The 23,922-nt window shown below is 42.0% G+C and overlaps 1 protein-coding gene across 16 annotated transcripts in view; it reads right to left on the reverse strand.

Moving 5' to 3' along the window:
- Nucleotides 1-17,532, reverse strand: part of LOC110531920 (adhesion G protein-coupled receptor B3) — a 364,149-nt gene extending 346,617 nt beyond the window's left edge. For 15 of the 16 annotated variants that reach the window (XM_090243448.1, XM_090243446.1, XM_090243442.1 and 12 more), the window contains exons 1-2: nt 17,014-17,499; nt 14,253-15,015 (exon numbers count right to left, since the gene is read on the reverse strand). In XM_090243448.1, coding sequence (XP_090099574.1) covers nt 14,253-15,000 — 748 coding nt within the window. In that variant the 5' untranslated portion in view covers nt 15,001-15,015; nt 17,014-17,499. Of the gene's footprint in view, nt 1-14,252; nt 15,016-17,013 lie in introns of all 16 variants that reach the window. The other variant, XM_090243433.1, reaches the window with a different exon arrangement.
- Between the last annotated feature and the right edge of the window lie 6,390 nt (nt 17,533-23,922).

Consider the following 23,922-nt stretch of genomic DNA (forward strand, 5'->3'; position numbering starts at 1 on the left):
TGGCCTAGCGTCGTCCGAGTTAGGGAGGGTTTGGCCGGTAGGGATATCCTTGTCTCATTGCGCACTAGCGACTCCTGTGGCGGGCCGGGCGCAGTGCACGCTGACCAGGTTGCTCGGGGCACGGTGTTTCCTCCGACACATTGGTGCAGCTGGCTTCCGGGTTGGATGCACGCTATGTTAAAGAAGCAGTGCGGCATGGTAGGGTTGTGTTTCGGAGGACGCATGGCTTTCGACCTTCGTCTCTCCCGAGTCCGTACGGGAGATGTAGCGATGAGACAAGATAGTAACTACTAACAATTGGATACCACGAAATTGGGGAGAAAAGGGGGTAAAATTAAAACAAATAAAACATTTTTTAGATCCTGTATGAAACAAGTTCCAAAGAGATACCAGTCATCCATGGTTGTTTTAAACTAAATGGAAGAATATTCTAAATTAGCTATTACAAAATAGAAGAATATTCTAAATGAGCTATTACAAAATAGAAGAATATTCTAAATTAGCTATTACAAAATAGAATAATATTCTAAATTAGCTATTACAAAATAGAAGAATATTCTAAATGAGCTATTACAAAATAGAAGAATATTCTAAATTAGCTATTACAAAATAGAATAATATTCTAAATTAGCTATTACAAAATAGAAGAATATTCTAAATTAGCTATTACAAAATAGAATAATATTCTAAATTAGCTATTACAAAATAGAAGAATATTCTAAATTAGCTATTACAAAATAGAAGAATATTCTAAATTAGCTATTACAAAATAGAAGAATATTCTAAATTAGCTATTACAAAATAGCTTAGTTCTCACATTTGAAAGAATATGCTTTTTCTAGAACTTCAAGTCCAAGAGATACCAGTTACCAGTAATCCTTGTTTGTAACAAAATGGAGGAAAACTGTACAATTACGAGCCGAACTCACTCACTAATTTAACGTCATTAGCTGAAAGACAGGGATCTGAGAGGCAGTGAGTGACTATTATCAGCCATGTTCATAATAATAACTCTTTACAACCAAGGGCTCATATATGGCAAGAATCAATTACTGTTTCAACTCAATAGGTCCTGTTAAATGATGCTGCTCAGAGATACCCCAAAAAACAACAGAACATCGCTCAGAGATACGCCAAAAACAACAGAACATAAAAATGGGTGAGTCTTTCCTTTAATCAGGAAACACAGATGAGCCAAATGACATGAATGGAATTCTATTCCTTTAGAATGTGGAAGGATCGGGTGACACTGAGCATGCTATGGAGAAGGTCACGTTTTAGAGAGCTCCTGGTAAAATCATATTTTAATGGCACATTTCCAGTCAAAAAGAGCACAAAACATTTTATTACGATGGGGAAGGTTCCATCTCTCTCCTTTAGAATGTGGGAGGTTCCATCTCTCTCCTTTAGAATGTGGAGGTTCCATCTCACTCCTTTAGAATGTGGAAGGTTCCATCTCTCTCCTTTAGAATGTGGACGGTTTCATCTCCCTCCTTTAGAATGTGGAGGTTCCATCTCTCTCCTTTAGAATGTGGAGGTTCCATCTCTCTCCTTTAGAATGTGGAGGTTCCATCTCTCTCCTTTAGAATGTGGAGGTTCCATCTCTCTCCTTTAGAATGTGGAGGTTCCATCTCTCTCCTTTAGAATGTGGAGGTTCCATCTCTCTCCTTTAGAATGTGGAGGTTCCATCTCTCTCCTTTAGAATGTGGAAGATTCCATCTCCCTCCTTTAGAATGTGGGAGGTTTGCCTGTAAGCCTTTTGTGACTGCCTGAACTGTTGCTTGGCTATCAAGCACTGGACAACTGTCTCACGCCTCAGAGAGTATTCACTCACGTCCTGTCATGTGGAAAGCTTGTCGTGTGGAGACATTAGCATAGTGCCAGTGCAAATCAAAACAAATCATGTGTATAGTGTGTCAACTTTGACATGTCTGACACAATAAGATGTGTGGATCTTGCCACAACCAGCACCGTGGAGCAGTGGGGTAAAGTAACTCAGTAAAAACACTTCAAAGTACTACAAGTCGTTTATGGGGTATCTGTACTCTACTTTACTATTTCTATTTTTGCAACTTTTACTTTTACTTCACTACATTCCTAAAGAAAATAATGTACAATTTACTCCATACATTTTCCCTGACACCCAAAAGTATTCTTTACATTTTGAGGACAGGAGCATGGTCCAATTCACACACTTATCAAGAGAACATCCCTGGTCCTTCATCCTGCATCTGATTTGGCAGACTCACTAATGCTTCATTTGTAAATGATGTCTGGGTGTTGGAGTGTGACCCTGGCTATCTGTACATTTAAAAAACTATACAACTGTATCGTCTGGTTTGCACAATATAAGGAATTTGAAATGATTTAAATTTTACTTTTGATATTTAAGTATATTTAAACCAAATCCGTTTAGACTTTTACTCAATTACTATTTTACCAGATGACTTTCACTTTTACGTGAGTCATTTTCTATTGAGGTTTCTTTATTATTACTCAATTATGACAACTGGATACTTTTCCCACCACTGCTGTGGAGAGAGAAACCGACTAGATAGAATATGCTTCTGTCTGGAATAGAAGTGATTATGTGAACATGTACATTGACAAGTGAAAGACATACCAAGCACCAATCAACATGTCCTCATAACTGACATTATGAGGCTAAAACAAATGAATTCAGGTCCTGTTGAGCTGCCTGCCCTTCCTCTTCTTCCCTCCTCCAGTGATTTGAAAGTAAAATGGCCTCCAAGTGTACTGAACAATAGGGGTGAGCATAATGCAGTGGGACTACTGAGTGACTTGACTGAGATCCAAAGTGAATAAAAGGCCTCACTATGCGCTGCTGAGACGGAGGCTGAGGGAGACTGCTGCAGTGCTCAGCTCACTGAACGCAGCCCAAATGGCGCCCTACTGCCTATATAGTGAACAACTTTTGACCAGAGCCCTATGGTCCTGGTCTATGGGCCCTGGTCAATAGTAGTGCACTATAAAGGGAATAGGTGCCATTTGGGACACGAGCAGCTCAGGACTTTGGCAGGTGACAGTGCATTAGAGCGCTGCCTCCCTCACACACTTCATTTGCCAATAAAACTCCCCACTGCCATTTTACACACGGCGCTGTACAGTAGCTCAGCTTAGTCAGAAACCATAAAACATAACTATCTGGCAATGGATTTATAGGGTTCTCTCTGTACAGTCTAGTATTATAAACTGGATCTCACATTGTGCTGGAATTAATGAGAATGGTAGTTCACAACCAATCACCAGTCTTTTAATTCAAACTAGGAGAGATATGAAGTCACAACAAAAGATGTACTACTGCACTCCCCTTCTAAAGCTGCACTGTGTTTATAAAGCAGTGCTCTCCTTCTAAAGCTCCACTGTGTTTTTAAAGCAGTGCTCTCCTTCTAAAGCTGCACTGTGTTTGTAAAGCAGTGCTCTCCTTCTAAAGCTTTCTGTGTTTTTAAAGCTGCACAGTGTTTTTAAAGCTGCACAGTGTTTTTTAAAGCAGCACTGTGTTTTAAAGCTGCACTGTGTTTTTTAAAGCTGCACAGTGTTTTTAAAGCTGCACAGTGTTTTTTTAAGCAGCACAGTGTTTTTAAAGCTGCACAGTGTTTTTTAAAGCTGCACAGTGTTTTTAAAGCTGCACAGTGTTTTTTTAAGCAGCACAGTGTTTTTAAAGCTGCACAGTGTTTTTAAAGCTGCACAGTGTTTTTAAAGCTGCACTGTGTTTTTAAAGCTGCACTGTGTTTTTAAAGCTGCACTGTGTTTTTAAAGCGGCACAGTGTTTTTAAAGCTGCACAGTGTTTTTAAAGCGCCACTGTGTTTTTAAAGAGCCACTGTGTTTTTAAAGCTGCACAGTGTTTTTAAAGCTGCACAGTGTTTTTAAAGCTGCACAGTGTTTTTAAAGCTGCACTGTGTTTTTAAAGCTGCACTGTGTTTTTAAAGCTGAAGTGTGTTTTTAAAGCTGCACAGTGTTTTTAAAGCTGCACAGTGTTTTTAAAGCTGCACTGTGTTTTTAAAGCTGAAGTGTGTTTTTAAAGCTGCACAGTGTTTTTAAAGCTGAAGTGTGTTTTTACTTTTAGTGACAGAGGTGTGGTGGAAGGTTACCTCTGGATATTCCAGACGTCTTTTTACCTACTTGTAACCGTTTCGTTGTTCCTCCCTTTCTTCTTTCCCTCCCTCCCTCTCTCTCCCCCTCTATCTCTCTCTCTCTTCTTCCCCTTCTCTCACTCTCTCCCTCTCTCTCTCTCCCTGCCTTTCTCTCGCAACCTCTCTCTCTCCCCCTCTCTCTCTCTCTCGCTCCCTTTCTTCTCTCCATCTCTCTCCTTCCTTCTCCCTCCTCACTCTAATCTGGTTATTATAAATCCTCTAATTCAGAACCAAAAAATAACATAATTATGTTGTCACATGCTAAACATGTTATTGCTGTATCAGAAGCCTCTTGGTTTGCTGGTGACCTTGTATTGTATATCCTAAGCTATTCAGCCTTCCATTCGCCCTCCGAGTACAGAACGACACGTCAATTCTCTCACACAATAGGGGCACTTAAGACGCCAATTATTGAAGTCGAAAGCAGCACGCAATCCTATGGGGCTCACTGTGGTCAAGAAGTACACTACTTCGGGTATAGGGTGCCATTTGGGACGCAAGCAATAACGTCTGATGGCCAACGGTGGCAATGCTAGTTAAATGAGCCCAGCCATGTAATAATGAGACAATGCCTCAAGATGTTGATCCTCTGGTGCAGTTGCAGCAGCCAGAAATTTAAGTGGCACAATTTAGACTCCGGGGTTGATTTTGAGCTTTTTATTTCAGTGTCAAATATGCCTGCAGTGGAAGAAGTGACAGAGAAGGAAGAGTGAAGGCAGACAGCGGGACCTGGTTGCTATCCTGGAGAGATCAAACCCTGGGTTGCATCCCAAATGTCACCCAATCCCTTATACGGTGCACTACATTTGACTGGAGCCCTATGGGGACTGGTCAAACATAGTGCACTAAATAGGGGTCAAAAGTAGTGCACTAGATAGGGAATAGGGTGCCAAGTTGTTTGTCTAACTCTAGAGAGGGCTGGCTCTAGCCACTAATACACGTTTCAGAATAGTGTGTGAAACCAGACTGTATTGGCTGGAATTTCTTATTTCACATTGTCCTTTCAGCAGGATTCCAGAAACTATGGTAGCTGTGTAACCAAGCCAGCTCAGTACAGCCTCGTTTGGCTCGGCTTGGTTCGGCTCAGTAGTGCGAAAAGCTCTTAACCCTACTGACATGAGGGCTATGCAGAAGACATGAATACTATACTGTAGCTATGGCAGATTCTCAGTGAGACAAAAAGAGCAAAGACAGAGTCCGTCTAACGCCATGGGCTCGTCATCAACAGACTTCACAGAACAACACAGCTGCTGTCCTGGACAACATGCCAGAAAACACATGACAGACTGTACAGAACAACACAGCTGCTGTCCTGGACAACATGCCAGAAAACACATGACAGACTGTACAGAACAACACAGCTGCTGTCCTGGACAACATGCCAGAAAACACATGACAGACTGTACAGTACAACACAGCTGCTGTCCTGGACAACATGCCAGAAAACACATGACAGACTGTACAGTACAACACAGCTGCTGTCCTGGACAACATGCCAGAAAACACATGACAGACTGTACAGTACAACACAGCTGCTGTCCTGGACAACATGCCAGAAAACACATGACAGACTGTACAGTACAACACAGCTGCTGTCCTGGACAACATGCCAGAAAACACATGACAGACTGTACAGTACAACACAGCTGCTGTCCTGGACAACATGCCAGAAAACACATGACAGACTGTACAGAACAACACAGCTGCTGTCCTGGACAACATGCCAGAAAACACATGACAGACTGTACAGTACACGCTTCACTAGACATTTACACCCAAATTACTCATATAAGCTGGATAAGAATATAAATTACAGTTTATGTTTCCAACTTCTTGAACTTTATCAAAAGTCCAACTTTGACGACATTATCATTTAACATTATTTAAGTTGGTTTATTGTTTCCTGAAGATGTGTTCAGGAAGATACAGCATATTTTGTTATATTTGTTTGTGTGTGGATCTTAATTTGATCACCTTGTTGCAGGATAACTTTTCTGCAATGCAGGAAATGTACAACTTCAAATCATATTGTAGTCAAATCAAATGAATACACTTCTGGTGTATTTGAGGTGTATTTGAGTTATTAAAGGGCTTCTGAGGTTGCAATTTCCACTTTGACATTTCAGACTTGATTTTCCTTTTAAAAAATGTATCAACCCCTACCAAAATGTCCATTGATTACAATCTACGTAATAATACATATTTCTTGTTGCTGCAGGATTATTTGCCTGCTGTAGCAAACTGGCTCAAATTAAGAACCTACATCTGTATATAGTTTTAATTGTTGTCAATAGTATGTAGAATTATCACCATTAAAGCATTCTGCTTGGATAATTCATGTCATGAGAGCATCTACCATTCAAAAAAACAGGTAACCTCATAGTTAAAAATAAGCATCCTTATCTGTTGTGGACAGACAGCAATGTCATGCAATAACATTTACCTCCACAACTGATTCTGCTGTACAAGCAACAATCATTCACCATTAATGTGGAAAGAGTAGATATGAATCAACAAATTAACACTGCAGTAATGTTTTAATCAACTAATGTACGTATATAATATGTTCTTATTGTCTTCAGCACCATCACAATTAACATCCCCAAAGCATTAGGTTATTCTGCATCGAGGTCTAGCTTGGATTCATCTTGGGCCTAAACTAACCACCTCTGATATTGAATTTCTCTTTATGCAGTGTGTTATCTCTCTTTATGCAGTGTGTTGTCTCTCTTTATGCAGTGTGTTGTCTCTCTTTATGCAGTGTGTTATCTCTCTTTATGCAGTGTGTTGTCTCTCTTTATACAGTGTGTTGTCTCTCTTTATGCAGTGTGTTGTCTCTCTATGCAGTGTGTTATCTCTCTTTATGCAGTGTGTTGTCTCTCTTTATGCAGTGTGTTGTCTCTCTTTATGCAGTGTGTTGTCTCTCTTTATGCAGTGTGTCATCTCTCTTTATGCAGTGTGTTGTCTCTCTTTATGCAGTGTGTTATCTCTCTTTATGCAGTGTGTTGTCTCTCTTTATGCAGTGTGTTGTCTCTCTATATGCAGTGTGTTGTCTCTCTTTATGCAGTGTGTTATCTCTCTATGCAGTGTGTTATCTCTCTATATGCAGTGTGTTGTCTCTCTATATGCAGTGTGTTGTCTCTCTATATGCAGTGTGTTGTCTCTCTTTATGCAGTGTGTTGTCTCTCTATATGCAGTGTGTTGTCTCTCTTTATGCAGTGTGTTGTCTCTCTATGCAGTGTGTTATCTCTCTTTATACAGTGTGTTGTCTCTCTTTATGCAGTGTGTTATCTCTCTTTATGCAGTGTGTTGTCTCTCTTTATGCAGTGTGTTGTCTCTCTTTATGCAGTGTGTTATCTCTCTATGCAGTGTGTTGTCTCTCTTTATGCAGTGTGTTGTCTCTTTTTATGCCGTGTGTTGTCTCTCTCTATGCAGTGTGTTATCTCTCTTTATGCAGTGTGTTGTCTCTCTTTATGCAGTGTGTTGTCTCTCTTTATGCAGTGTGTTGTCTCTATACAGTGTGTTATCTCTCTTTATACAGTGTGTTGTCTCTCTTTATACAGTGTGTTATCTCTCTTTATGCAGTGTGTTGTCTCTCTTTATACAGTGTGTTATCTCTCTTTATACAGTGTGTTATCTCTCTTTATGCAGTGTGTTGTCTTTATACAGTGTGTTATCTCTCTTTATGCCGTGTGTTGTCTCTATACAGTGTGTTATCTCTCTTTATGCAGTGTGTTGTCTCTATACAGTGTGTTATCTCTCTTTATGCAGTGTGTTGTCTCTATACAGTGTGTTATCTCTCTTTATACAGTGTGTTGTCTCTCTTTATACAGTGTGTTATCTCTCTTTATACAGTGTGTTGTCTCTCTTTATACAATGTGTTGTCTCTCTTTATACAGTGTGTTATCTCTCTTTATGCAGTGTGTTGTCTCTCTTTATGCAGTGTGTTGTCTCTCTTTATGCAGTGTGTTATCTCTCTTTATGCAGTGTGTTGTCTCTCTTTATACAGTGTGTTGTCTTTCTTTATGCAGTTTGTTGTCTCTCTATGCAGTGTGTTATCTCTCTTTATGCAGTGTGTTGTCTCTCTTTATGCAGTGTGTTGTCTCTCTTTATGCAGTGTGTTGTCTCTCTTTATGCAGTGTGTTGTCTCTCTTTATGCAGTGTGTTGTCTCTATACAGTGTGTTATCTCTCTTTATACAATGTGTTGTCTCTCTTTATGCAGTGTGTTGTCTCTCTTTATGCAGTGTGTTGTCTCTCTTTATGCCGTGTGTTATCTCTCTTTATGCAGTGTGTTGTCTCTCTTTATGCAGTGTGTTGTCTCTCTTTATGCAGTGTGTTGTCTCTCTTTATGCAGTGTGTTATCTCTCTTTATGCAGTGTGTTGTCTCTCTTTATACAGTGTGTTGTCTTTCTTTATGCAGTGTGTTGTCTCTCTATGCAGTGTGTTATCTCTCTTTATGCAGTGTGTTGTCTCTCTTTATGCAGTGTGTTGTCTCTCTTTATGCAGTGTGTTGTCTCTCTTTATGCAGTGTGTTGTCTCTCTTTATGCAGTGTGTTGTCTCTATACAGTGTGTTATCTCTCTTTATACAATGTGTTGTCTCTCTTTATGCAGTGTGTTGTCTCTCTTTATGCAGTGTGTTGTCTCTCTTTATGCCGTGTGTTGTCTCTCTTTATGCAGTGTGTTGTCTCTCTTTATGCAGTGTGTTGTCTCTCTTTATACAGTGTGTTGTCTCTCTTTATGCAGTGTGTTGTCTCTCTTTATGCAGTGTGTTGTCTCTCTTTATGCAGTGTGTTGTCTCTCTTTATACAGTGTGTTGTCTCTCTTTATGCCGTGTGTTGTCTCTCTTTATGCAGTGTGTTGTCTTTTTTTGTCGTGATGTGTGTTTCGTCCTGTATTGTTATTTTTAATCCCAGCACCCGTCCCCGCAGGAGGCCTTCTGCATTCTGGTTGGCCGTCATTGTAAATAAGAATTTATTTGTGACTGACTTGCCTAGTTAAATAAAGGTTAAATAAATAAAACAGGTTACCCAGACAGGGTTTGCATCCCAAATGGAACCATATTCCCAATATAGTGTAGTGCACTACATTTGACCAGGGCCCATAGGGATTCCCATAGCGCTCAGGTCAAAAGTAGTGCACTACATAGTGGATACGGGACCATTTGAGAGGCAGACAACCTCTGCCATACCGGGTCAACCTCTGCCATGCCGGGTCAACCTCTGCCATGCCGGGTCAACCTCTGCCATGCCGGGTCAGAGGTTAACCTCTGCTCATCAGGAGCAGGAAAGAACCCCCAGTTTGTGTTGCTGCACACACACACACACACACACACACACACAAACACACACACACACACACACACGCACACCCACTACTTAACACTGTTTTGCTGCCACAGGAGACTCGGGCTGTGTCCCACATGACACCCGATTTCCTATGGGATACCCTATGTCCTCTGGTCAAAAGTAGTGCACTATATAGGGAATAGGGTGCCATTTAGGATATAGACTATGTACTCTTTTAAACCCAGTGGTTATCCAGATAAAAATGGAATTAAATTCAACCTCTCTCTACCACACACAAGCGCGAGCACACACACACACACACATACAAACGAACACACAAATACACACATAAACACACTCAAACACACACCCAGGAAAGACACACACCCAGGAAAAACACACACCAACCCTGCTGAACTATAAATAGATGCTAGAAGAAAATCTTAATAAAAAAAGAAGCTTTTGCTTTTAAACCGTTATTAACATGTTGATAGAACAATGTCAAATGCTGCGTTTGGAGAAGAGATCTGACTCCATGGACACATTAGGACGATGTGGGGTGATGTCGTCCACCGTGACACAGCTCTTCTCAATAGTTTTGTCACCCTTGAGATACACATACTTCATCCCATTTTTTATTACACATGTCCACCGTTGACAACAACACAGGATAGAGATTGAAGTTATAGAGCAGACACGTTAGAAACATTACTTGGCTCTCCATGTTTAATAAGGCTACGCTCATAATCTAGTATTTGAGATGTTTTTAAAATCAGAATATGGTGCACAGCTAACGATGGACGGCAATGAATGTGGCTATAATATATATCATGACCTAATCCCCTATGAAATCCCTACGAATATCTAATATATATCATGACCTAATCCCCTATGATATCCCAACGAATATCTAATATTCATCATGACCTAATCCCCTATGATATCCCTACGAATATCTAATATATATCATGACCTAATCCCCTATGATATCCCTACGAATATCTAATATATATCATGACCTAATCCCCTATGATATCCCTACGAATATCTAATATACATCATGACCTAATCCCCTATGATAACCCTACGAATATCTAATATATATCATGACCTAATCCCCTATGATATCCCTACAACCATCTAATATATATCATGACCTAATCCCCTATGATATCCCTACGAATATCTAATATACATCATAACCTATGATATCCCTATGAATATCTAATATACATCATGACCTAATCCCCTATGATAATCCTACAACCATCTAATATATATCATGACCTATGATATCCCTATGAATATCTAATATACATCATGACCTAATCCCCTATGATAACCCTACAACCATCGAATATATATCATGACCTAATCCCCTATGATATCCCTACGAATATCTAATATACATCATGACCTAATCCCCTATGATATCCCTACGAATATCTAATATACATCATGACCTAATCCCCTATGATATCCCTACGACCACCTACACACCAATACAGCCTTCTACTCCAACAACAATACCCAGTTCCTACAATGTCACGTGGTCCCATGGTCAATGACAAGGACCTTCTATACTCACTAATGTTTTACAAACATAGAAAGAAACGGAACATCTCATTTGCATACACTCAAAGCAATCCTTTCTGCCAGCCAGGCGGCACAAAATGCTCCGTTTTCTATGTGCACGGGAGCAAAGGCCAAGGGGGAGAATCACAGAGACCGGCTCAACTCAACTAAACTCCATGCAGTCGTTCTATGTTCTGTGTGATCAGGAGTGGAGAACCAGGAAAAACCAGAGACGGACCAGCTAGACTCAACTAAACTCCATGCAGTCGTTCTATGTTCTGTGTGATCAGGAGTGGAGAACCAGGAAAAACCAGAGACGGACCAGCTAGACTCAACTAAACTCCATGCAGTCGTTCTATGTTCTGTGTGATCAGGAGTGGAGAACCAGGAAAAACCAGAGACGGACCAGCTAGACTCAACTAAACTCCATGCAGTCGTTCTATGTTCTGTGTGATCAGGAGTGGAGAACCAGGAAAAACCAGAGACGGACCAGCTAGACTCAACTGAACTCCATGCAGTTATTGTGAGGTTCTATGTTCCATGTTCTGTGATCTATGTTCTGTGTGATGAGGAGTGGAGAACCAAGAAGAACCAGGGAGAACCAGAAACCAGCTGAACTCAACTGAACTCCATTCAGTCATTCTATGTAAGGTTCTACGGTTCTACTTTCTGTTTGATCAGAAAGCTGCTAATTGTTCCCCAGGGGTTGTATTATTTGACGCGTGGTTCCATCTGTGACTGTTTCCAAAGGGGGATCGCTCCTATAACATTGGTTCATTATTTTCTGTTGTGTGTTTTTTCAAAGTGTAATGTGTGATTCATTCTGCTTGGATCACTGTGCCGGAATGACTCCCTCTTTAATGTGTCTCCCTCTGAATCTGTCACCACACCTCACACACACACACACACACACATTGTAAATCTGCCACCACACCTCTGTGCTCTTATCTCTCCTCTCCACATATACAGGATTTGGTTGAGTCATCACAACACTCTTTTGAAGTGGCTCCTAAACATTCAGACTTGATACATGTATTTATTATGCAACAGATACTCTAAAATCAGTCTGTGTGTGTGTGTGTGGGCTGTGTGTGTGAGGGGGGGGGGGGGGGGGTCTGTCTGTCTGTCTGTTGTCTGTCTGTGTCTCTGTGAGTGTGTGGGCTGTGTGTGTGTGTGTGTGTGCGTGCGTGCGTGCCTGTGTGTGTGTCTTTATTCTGTCTCTATCTGTGTGTCTGAGTTACTAATACGACGTAGAATAAACTAGCAAACAGTGAGTGTGTGGGATTTCACTACATGGTGACAGTTTCATGGGGTATTTGAAGAAAAAGGATGGAATCCTCCGGAAGCAATTAAAGGCATTTGTCACACTTGCCAGCGTAAGCTGAGATGGTGACAGGCCGATGCAGATAGATACTGTGTGGTTGTGGGACAAAGAACAGTAAAAAAATACCACTTCTTAGTTTTCTGTCGAACCCTTGACAACAAATGAAAAGCTGAAGAAATCTGGTCATCTGCAACCCAGGCATCTGGGGGAGAGATTATTCATCATTTACAAAGCAAGGGAAGAGAGCTTGGTATTACGTTAGCTATATTCCAAAACAAAGGCCTAGTCAGGCACGGGCGGGTGTGCAATATTTTTGGAGTAATGTTGAAAGTCTAACACCGTATACTGTATAAACAGGACCAAGAACAGACTAGAATCTGAGAGAATGGTTTTGGGAGCATAGAAATAACAATGAATAGAAAGGGTGTCTCCATTCAAGTCAATGGTGACATAATTGGTGGGTTTTTGAGTGTGCCCATGCCAGGAAGTAAAAGCAGAAAGTGTAACCTTCAATCTGTACTGTGATTTGTTGAGTCAACTCAACTGACATTACAAAAAATACATTACATTACATGAGCCACATCATTTAACATCGTTTGAATGAACATTCTACATTACCATGGCAATCCAGCATCAGTTGATAGAACATTCCAAAAAAACATGGAAATGATTGCATCATAATACCAGGCAGCCATTGTGAGTGTGCCCATGAGTTTACAAGTCAATTGCCAGGGTTAGAGCTTCCAAGCCCATTCTATTCATTCTGATTTCCATGTTTGGGAGTTTCTGATGCAGTGTTATGTATTCTGGATCAGTATGCTGGAATGATCCAGAATATATCCAGTATTCCAGTGTTCTGTACTATAGACCAGTATTCTAGAATATTCTAGAATATATCCAGTATTCCAGTGTTCTGTACTATAGACCAGTATTATAGAATATTCTAGAATATATCCAGTATTCCAGTGTTCTGTAATAAAGACCAGTATTATAGAATATTTTTGAATATATCCAGTATCCCAGTATTCACTATTCTAGACTATAGTATTCTGTTGTGTCAAGACTATGCGTTGACTCCGTAGTCTATCTCCTGTTCTAATTTAAAGGCATATTCCAATCATCCCTTTAATAAGTATTGTGGAGGTCTGTAAACACTAAATAGACTCATTTTAATGAACAACTGCTAAACCGAACGTTGGATTGGTTTTGAGTGCTTCAGTGTTGCTGTAGTTCTATCCTAATGAGAGATGTAATCTACAATGGGGTTAAAAGACTAGATATTTATGGATGGCTCTCTTATTTCCTTCAGTGTGAATATGTAGTTGCTACACCATCACAGCTCCTCTCTCCATGGTCCTGGGAATGAGAAAACACTACCATAGTCATTGGTGATGATAAACATCACCAATGCCTGAAAACCACTGGTCATTATCAACCAATAATTGCAATATAATTGTATATTAGAGATGAGCAGCATACATGATGGTGGGCTGGGCTGTGGAGGAATATGGACCAGGCGTATCTCATGTACAACACCCGCTCCTCTTGTAGCTTTGGTCTAGGGATGCATTGCATTGTGAGGTCAGCTGTGTGTGTTTTTTGTTTCACGGCCCACAACCCAACTCTGTAGACAGACATGCACTATACAGGTAGGGGGGTAGAGAGGGGTTAAAAGAGGCTATTGACGTGCACAGTTGACTCTAGCTCTGGCCCAAGTTGTTATTGTCCGTTCCACTACCAAGGGATGTTTGGTTAGTAGAAGAATAAGCACTAACGCCCTGGACCAGAGCTAGGCTGACTCAAACTCCCAGCTGGCTCATCTATATATGCATACATTCAAACAATGCTCATTGAACTGTAGTATAACTGCAGTATGTTAGACATACAGCATGTTTGGGGCTGGTTACTCACCCTCCTTTGCTGGTCGTTTAACCTCTGCACTGATGTTGCACACCTGCCCAGCACGGATTTGTGGAGTCAGGCATCCCTCCGTTTGGGGATTTAAAGGCAAAACCACGTTGTTAAGCAAAAGCATACTTTCTGATTCTCCGTCGCCTAGGTGCTGGGGACAGGTGCATTTCGTATACACTATTCCACATGATTCCACAGTTCCTTTCTCCGATTTCAGGCAGTTTTCCAGCCACGTGCACAGCACCTGACATCCAAATTGACTGGGGCTCGCCTTGTTCAAGACCAAGAATTCCACCACAGACTTCTCCTCTTCGTCCGTCTTCTGCAATCCGTTATAATCGTAAGGGAAAACCCTCCGTAGCTGCACAAAATTCTTGTCATACTGCAAAAATATATACATATTCTTGGAATCACACAGGTACACTATAGACTCGTTGTTTTTCAGCAATTCATTGATCTTCTCGTGCGAGTAGTGATCGAATTGATAAGCAAGCAAAGAGAACTCGGAGCAGCTCAAGTCTCGTTTGTATAGTTTAAGGTAGATGCTGTATTTGGTAGGGTCAGGGTTCTCCAACGTCCATGTGCAATTTGTGTAGTTCTTGGGAAACATCTCAGTCACTGAGTAAGATCCATATATGACCCCCTTGACCAAAGTGGAACACCAGTAGTCTTGTGCACCAGTTAATCCAAACATAACCAGGAGATAGGTGGAAAATATATAAATCAACTGGTTACGAATCGCCTTCATCCTATGTCATTTGGCCTGCAAGGGGGAGAGATGTAAAAATGACACCAAGGACTCTTAAAGACACAGTTAGTAACAGTAAACAACATGAACCTGTGTAGGCCTAATACAGAGTGATCTGATTATACCAACGTTTAGTTCATAGTGAGGCCTCAACCTTTTCCGCCTTGGAAAACACCTGACCAACCCTCATCATTCCTGTTCCACTGTTACATTACGGCGGGCAGTATCCTGCTCCTCTCCCTTGTTGCCTTTTGCAAGAAAGATAAAACTTTGGACAAACACTGCCACCTTGTGGTTGCTATGGTCGCTTGATTTGGGGAAGTCCGCATAAGGGATCAATGAAACTCGTGTCAGTCGTTATTGAGTTGTAATTAATTGGACCGATTGGCAGAACTAGGGAACCGTCCATCTTTGTAATATTTCCAACGTGATGGGGCTCGCGTGTTCATATGTGTGTGTCCGTCACAAAGAAAGAGAGGTGTGTGATTGTGAACAGTTATCATATTGCTCTGAGAGGGACATATAGGCTGCATGTGGTATTTTATTGGAAGTGAGCTCATTTTGCGCAACTATGTTCTCCATTAAGCATCGCGGAGAGGGGCTTTAAACCATCAATATTAATTTCGATGAGAATAATGAACTGGATTATGTCTTCGGTGTATTCCAAGTCCCTGCCAAAAAGGGTTTTGATTCTGTGTCTATTTTATTTTATTTATTTCCGAATCCAAGACCATACTGCGTGATATGCTGTAGGCTATGTTACACGCCCATCCATCCAACCTGTATCTTTCCTCAATTCAATAGTGGACTAAGAACTGGTTTGGAAGTCCATTATACACTAATTTCATATAAAGACTCAGTGGGAGATTAACCAACCCACACATTGACACAAATACAGCATCGTGACCCCAGTCCCGATTTCCTTAACATAACTAACATGGGCTTTATCCTCCTCCCTTATAGGCAGCTAATGATACCTGTAACGTTCTTCCATCTACTAATAGACAGATCTGGATCACGTATCGAGTCGCGAGAGAAGGAGAGAGGGTGTGAGGGAGAGAGAGCGAGAGAATGCATGCGATGTCCTGATTGTATTAATCCTGCAGGCATTGCAGCTGTGAGCAGTGTCACAGTGGTGTGTGAGTAGGCGGTGGAATTAAGTCTATAGAATATTATTCTGAGAACATGAGAATAGTAAGATTTCAAACATTGAGGACTATAAACCTAATTTGAGGACATTAGTATAGGTTATGCATGATAAAATGACAAAGAATGCGATATAATATAATGGCATATTGTGCTGCCAAATGGACAGAATGTTGTCTTTTGGTTTGGGACCTGTTCATATAGTACCTAAATGCCATTTATCTGCAAATATTCTCACTAATGGATAGATCATTCTTGCATTATCACTGTTTATAAGATTCATAGGGTACATGCCGTTCTCTGAAAACAGAAGTCCTTTTGCTGAACGGACATGGTTTGAGCGCTTATCGAGGATTACAATTTGGTAGAGGATGCAAAAACATCCGCTTATTTTACTCTCAAATTAAAGTTGTTTTTCCTCCTGTTTTGCAAAGCGATATGAATATGATGAAATATCAACTCAATCCCAATTCACTGACACATAGACGGCGCTAAAACCAGATTTTTGCCCATTCTTTGATAAAAGGCGCACAGAAATACATCTGTTAACTTATTCCAACCCAGTGTAGTCTGTGTGTGTCCGTCCCATGGTTGGAATCCCTCGACGCATGTTAGAGCCTATTCATTCGAAACAGAGATACAATGCTGCAGCCACAGAAATGTTGATCGAGATGGAATATTTCAACTTTCAGACGAGGCTATATCGGTTAAACAGAGATCGTTGCAGTAGCCTAGCTGGCGTGGAATCTGTTGGTATTATCTGAATGCCTGGCTGCTTTATCTGTCTACAGCCATAAAATCATAATAGCATACTAATAATAATAATAATAATAATAATAATGCAATTAATATTATCCCCAAAATTACCTTACACTCCGGAAGCTATGGCTATTTTTCCAAAATACTTGACCACATCCTTTATGAAGAGCAAAATGTGCTGTCTCCGTGCGAATCGATACTTCCCATAGCCCACAATAGAAGTCCAATGCAACAAGATGATCGTCAATGGGCAAAAAAAAATGCGTTAGACTCCCGTCTGGATCATCTCCTCCGCGTCGCTTTTTTCCATTAAAACGGACCCAGTGAGAAGCGAAACAACTCGCGACAGCCCAATAGAGGAATAGTAGAATAATTGGGGGGACAAAAATCTACCAAATTACCGTGAAGGTATACCTCTATGGATCGTCGACGGGTCCCTTCGTGTCTTTTCTCCAGATATATTAGCCTATCAATACGAGGCAGCAAGTAGTCCAAAAAAATCCTTAGCGGACGGATGTTTGAATACTGAGTAAGTATGGAGGAGAGATAGAAACCGCTCTGCTCGCTCACCCTGCTTAGGACTGGGGCTGCAATATCACGTCACAGCCACTAAGATAAAGCACGTATGGACGTTTTCTTGCTGCGTCTGGTATACCACTTTCCCACCCCCACCCTCTGACACTCTTACATAGCCTTCCCTTAATTCAGAGCATAGGGATGTTCCCTTGGACTTGGACCCGAGGTTTTGTGCCCACTGCCCAGACAGACAGACTACTACTGCTCCTGACGAACCGTCGGGGTTGGGGTTTACCATTCGTTTTTGGAATATTGGGGTATTTTGGCTGCAAAGACGGATGAGCTGGCGCGCGCAGGACAATAAAAAAAACTCATATTCTATCATCATGGGACATTATAAGCGGATAGTGGAATTACCCTCCTTATGATTTTGAAACAAGGATATTTTCAGATTTTTTTATAGATTTCTTCTACTTTTTTTTGCTGATGTGGCAGGTGTTTTGTGTGCTGTTTTGAGACAATGTCTGAAACTCGCCTCTGTCTGTAGTAATTAGTGTCTTCTTCTGTTCTTATGCAAAGTAGCCTACAGAACATATCCTCCCTCCTCTTCACGACCGTGTATGTAGTTGTTTCTTGTATTTAGGTCAAAACACTATTAGGTATGCATGTTTACGTTCATCGAATGATTTGGGGGGTATTGTTGAGCAGTTTAGTCAAGCTATACCACTTCATCCGTTCTAAATGTTGTATGGCGGGGACTTCAGAAAAGTCGTTTTTTTCGACGTTGACCTAAATATGGCAAACTTTTCACTTAAGTTAATATTTTGGTAATATGCTTCGAGGTAAGAATATATCTAATTGAGTCTACTAAGTTAATGGTATAACTTTGTTTTCTTAACATTTTTACTTTTGTTCAACCATAATACAAGTTCATTGCCAAATAAATAAACCGAATTGATCGTAACAGAGACAATATCAGCTCGCTTTGTTTTTACACACGCATAAATGCATTGTATCTGTAAAGTGTGCAACTCTAAGTTCTTAGTCCTAATGGAACAAGAGGAAATTTGATAATAATGACCAAACATACATCAAACATGTACTGTTTCCTCTGAGTCTATAACCATACAAAGGATGAGAATTGGTTCAGTGGTTATTACTGTGGAAGTCATACCCGAACATCTGAATGGTTAAACGCAGGCATAAGAGCGTATGTGGTTGGTTAGTTGTACAGTCCGCTGAACAGTCGTTTCGAAAAGCGCCGGAGACTGGAACAGGCAACTGGAGAGTTTGCTTCAAGGGCGGACATGAAGGTTGACTGAGCTAAAAAGTGAAACGATCATGGAGGGCATCCCCCACACACATTCAAAGGGTTATGTTACTGTCTGGCATGTCAATGGTTTAGCACCATGCTCCTTGTCGTCAGATAGTATAGGTTGAGTGAGGAGTGAGTTAGGCTACCTAAAGATCCGTTACGCGCGTTCGTATACCATTAAATAGATCCACTGACTTCAGCTAAGTGGACTAACTTGGGGAGCGTTGTAAGTGTTTTTGCGCAGTTAGTGCTCGTAATGTTCCTGGCCAACATACAATTTGTCGAAATATTGCGCACGCAATTAAGCTACATCTGTTAGGTTACTTCTTGCTGCTTGCTAAAGCGCTCGACGGTTATCGAATCCATCATTGCCCGCGGGCGATTCTACATATTCTTACCCTACGAGGTCCGGAGCCTGCTGTTTTTCCTACCTGATAATTAATTGCACACACCTGGTAGCCAGGTCTAAATTAGTCCCTGATTAGAAGGGAACAATAAAAAAATATGCGTTGGAACTGGCGAGGTCCAGAGATGAGTTTGTGGATTCTATATTATATAAAGACGCTTGACAGTTGAGATGGCAGCTAGTTTAATAAAGCAGATGCCTCCACTACTAGATTATGACCGGGCACCGGGGCACGGGTATGACACACTTTGTCTGTTATGGGGTTGAGGAGCAGCGAACCGTCTCTAAAAGGGTTTGTGATGCACATTTGCGCTGCCTGCCTGCTGGGAGTCGAGAGGGTGGACACTGTGTGTCTGGTCGAAGCTGTCTCTCTCAGTGCATTGTGAGTTCATTTATATGATCCGATCCTCATGACAGGCTGCAGTAGATGCAATATCCAAAGCTATGGCTATGGATTATATATATATATATATATATATGATCCATAATATATATATATGGATAAAATATATGGATTATATGTAATGGATGAATGCTATGCTATGAGTCCCTGTGTTTATGAGCTATACTGTGCTCGTCTCTGTGCTCTCAAAATATAATCATATCCCTAGGTCTATTTAGCAATAGCAAAAAAACGGAATGATGATGTATTGACTGTGGTGCCATGAGAGTGTATGCCAGCCCGCAGAGACACAGCTGGGAGCTGTCCCTTCAGCACCACCCTGGACATGACCCCTGGGGGTTTCAGCACTGCAACACCATGGACAGCAACCTCTGACAAGGCACCAGTACAGACTACCTGCTGTGCAAGAGCATGGACAGCAACCCCTATACAAGCCACAGCTGTGGCAGCAGACCCTAGCCCCTTCAGCACCATGGACAGCAGCTCGTATACAAGCCACAGCTGTGGCATCAGACCCCAGCCTCTTCAGCACCATGGACGGCAGCCCTTGCTACAGCAGCCCCCACAGCTTGGTTCCATAACGGGCTATATCATAAAAATGTAGGAAAACAAAAATGTGCCTTTTAGTCTTCATTTAATTGTAGATGTGTGGTTAAGGTTAGAGTTAGTTTTAAAATCAGATTTTAAGAAGATAAATTATAGAAATAGGTGGGGTTTTGACTTTGCCCAGATAGTAACGATCCTACAGCTGCAGCACCACGATCATCTACTTGCTTCATACCAGCCACAGCTGCAGCACCATGATCATCTATCTACCTGCTTCATACCAGCCACAGCTGCAGCACCACGGTCATCTACCTGCTTCATACCATCCACAGCTGCAGCACCATGATCATCTATCTACCAGCTTCATACCAGCCACAGCTGCAGCACCATGATCATCTATCTACCTGCTTCATACCTGCCACAGCTGCAGCAACATGATCATCTATCTACCTGCTTCATACCAGCCACAGCTGCAGCACCATGATCATCTATCTACCTGCTTCATACCAGCCACAGCACCACGGCCATCTACCTGCTTCATACCAGCCACAGCACCACGATCATCTATCTACCTGCTTCATACCAGCCACAGCTGCAGCAGTACCCATTAGTACATATTCAGCACCACAGACAGAAGACACATTTGCAGCAATATGCTCACAACCACAGCTGCAACAACAAAAAATGTGTTTGGAACCATTGAGATTCTATTAAATTACTCCTAGAATTCTAGTAGGTAATACTATGTCCAGAACCATGCACAGCTCCCTAACAGGGAGAGGTATAGGGACCATGGACAGCTCCTTATTAAGTGGAGGTACAGGGACCATGGACAGCTCCCTAACAGGGGGAGGTAAAAGGGACCATGGACAGCTCCCTGACAGGAAGAGGTAAAGGGACCATGGACAGCTCCCTAACATGAGGTGGTACAGGGACCATGGACAGCTCCCTGATAGGAGGAGGTATAGGGACCATGGACAGCTCCCTGACATGAGGAGGTATAGGGACCATGGACAGCTCCCTAACAGGAGGAGGTACAGGGCCCATGGACAGCTCCCTGACAGGAGGAGGTAAAGGGACCATGGACAGCTCCCTAACAGGAGGAGGTACAGGGACCATGGACAGCTCCCTGATAGGAGGAGGTATAGGGACCATGGACAGCTCCTTATTATGTGGAGGTATAGGGACCATGGACAGCTCCCTGACAGGAGGTATAGGGACCATGGACAGCTCCCTAACAGGAGGTGGTACAGGGTGCATGGACAGCTCCCTGATAGGAGGAGGTATAGGGACCATGGACAGCTCCTTATTATGTGGAGGTATAGGGACCATGGACAGCTCCCTGACAGGAGGTATAGGGACCATGGACAGTTCCTTATTATGTGGAGGTATAAGGACCATGGCCAGCTCCCTGATATGAGGAGGTATAGGGACCGTGGACAGCTCCCTGACAGGAGGAGGTATAGGGACCGTGGACAGCTCCTGCATCCCAAATTCCACTCTATTCCTTATATAGTGCCCTATGTAGGGAATAGAGTGCCTTTTGGAATGCAGACATTGATTCAACGATCTCTAGTTGCACAGCTGTTGCGTGTGAGGAACTAATTGTTTATCTCAAGCAATTGTACATCTGGAAAGATTCTAATGCCATGTGGGAGCTAACATTTCAGTTGAACCTGGCACTGTGGATTGTGAACACATATTTCAAGGTTTGGGAAGTTTGTCTCTACAGAAATGTATTCAGTTTAAAGGATTGAGGCATATTATAAAGACCTTTGGATTTAAAATCGTATTGTGTACTGAACGTGATATCACACATTATATTAGTAAGCAATAAGGCATAAAGCAATAAGGCACAAGGGCCAATATACCACGGCTAAGGCCTGTTCTTAGTGCCTGGATACAGCCCTTAGCAGTGGTATATTGGCCATATACCACAAACCCCCGAGGTGCCTTATTGCTATTATAAACTGGTTACCAACGTAATTAGAGCAGTAAAAATAAATGTTTTGTCATACCCATGGTATACGGTCAGATATACCACAGCTGTCAGCCAATCAGCATTCAGGGCTCAAACCCCCAAGTTTATAATATTAAATAGAACATTTTGGATCCTGCCATCACAATAGTGTGTTCTTACGATCCCAAAACGACAGAACAAGAGCTGTCTGCTCTAGCACAAGCTCCACCTTGCCCTCTGATAGGCTAGCCATATTGCGTAGACCTATCAAATTCTTTCAGATCTACACAAGTGTTGAGGAGGTAGTGCCTAGGGGCTAGAGGTTGGTTCTAGACAGTGCCTAACCTAACACAATGTCTTGACCACTAGACAACTCCAGTCCCCTCTCCCGGGACAAGTGGCTACTGCCTAGGGGCTAGGGGTTATTTCTGGACAGGGCCTAACATCATTGACTTGACCACAAAACAACTCCAGTTCTCTCTTTCTCCATAGAGGTCTAACTGAACATAATGTCCACATTAGAGTAATGTCATGTAGTACTCCAGGGGAACGCTGTGAACTCCATCAAATGGAAATACTGTTCAACTGCCAATTTTGCTTTTGTGTTTGCATTGGGGGAAGAGACAGTCAGGGATTACTAATCAGTCTCAGCACAGGGCTGCCTGACATTGTCATCCATACTAATTTGACGGACTCAGCATCGGTCCCAAAATGGCACCCTATTCCCCTAAGGGGCCCTGGTCAAAAGTAGTGCTCTATAAATGGAATAGGGTTCCGTTTGCGATGTATTTTTAGTATCTGTCACTTCAATAACAGTGTTGATGTCTGAAGAGAAAATGACATGTTTTTCATCCCTCCACCAAACCAAGTCCCCAGTCCAGATCATTAAAAACATTGCTGATCTCTTGCAGATTGAGGTCCCCTAGCAGAGTTGCTTGGCATGGATGAAGCTGTAACTGCAGTATTAAGGTATTAAAGGGGAAATCCAGTATTCAAAGAACAACAACATTCTGACCCAGCCACTCTTTGGGGTAAACAGCTGAGCGATGGGGCTGGAGAAATGTAACCAGTGTATGGAAGTTGCATTCTTCAAGAATCAATGGCTATATATCCTTAATTTAACATTTACTCAAATGAATGTACCAATCCCGGATTACCCCTTTAAAGTATTAAAATCTCTCACTTCCTCAGGCAGCCAGTTGGAAACATCCGGAGTGACCCGAAGCAGGCCCACATGGATATTATACAGTGCCAGAGCCAGAATGAAGACCTTAAGGTGTTTTGGGAGACTCCAGCCACACACACTCATACTCACACTCACACACACACACCAACGCACACACACACACACACTTTGCAAAGCTTTATGAAAAGATTAAAAACCCAACTGAGGGTATCTCTCCAGTGACATGCGACGAGGCCAAGTGCCAACCATCCAGGACGTCTGCCAACCCCCCCCCCTCCTCTCTCTGTCTCTCCCCTCTCTCTCTCTTTCTGTCTTTCTCCCCCACTTTCCCACTCACCCTTCCTCCCTCCCTCTCTCCCACTCTCCCTTCCTTCCCTCTCTCTAACCTCAGTCCCCTATCAGTATGGTGGTGGCTAAGTACAGATCCCTTCTAAGCCATGTTTGCCCTTTAGGCAGACCTCAGGCTGGTCCAATGCTAACACACAGATGACATGTCTGTCTAAGCAGACCAAGGAAATCCTCTGACTCAAGGTTAAAGAGAGCTTGACGTCAAAGTGAAATCATATAGCGAGCTATCGGCGGGCGAGCGCTGGCCCGATAGACCTTGGCTACATTCCAAGAATGTGTTTGTTTTTCTGTGATTGTGTTTTCTATCTCTGTTCTGCTTTTCATGATGTTCTGATGT

The sequence above is a fragment of the Oncorhynchus mykiss genome, chromosome 1, assembly GCF_057628025.1.
Source record: "Oncorhynchus mykiss isolate SJ-2025 chromosome 1, ASM5762802v1, whole genome shotgun sequence".
Taxonomy (NCBI): domain Eukaryota; kingdom Metazoa; phylum Chordata; class Actinopteri; order Salmoniformes; family Salmonidae; genus Oncorhynchus; species Oncorhynchus mykiss.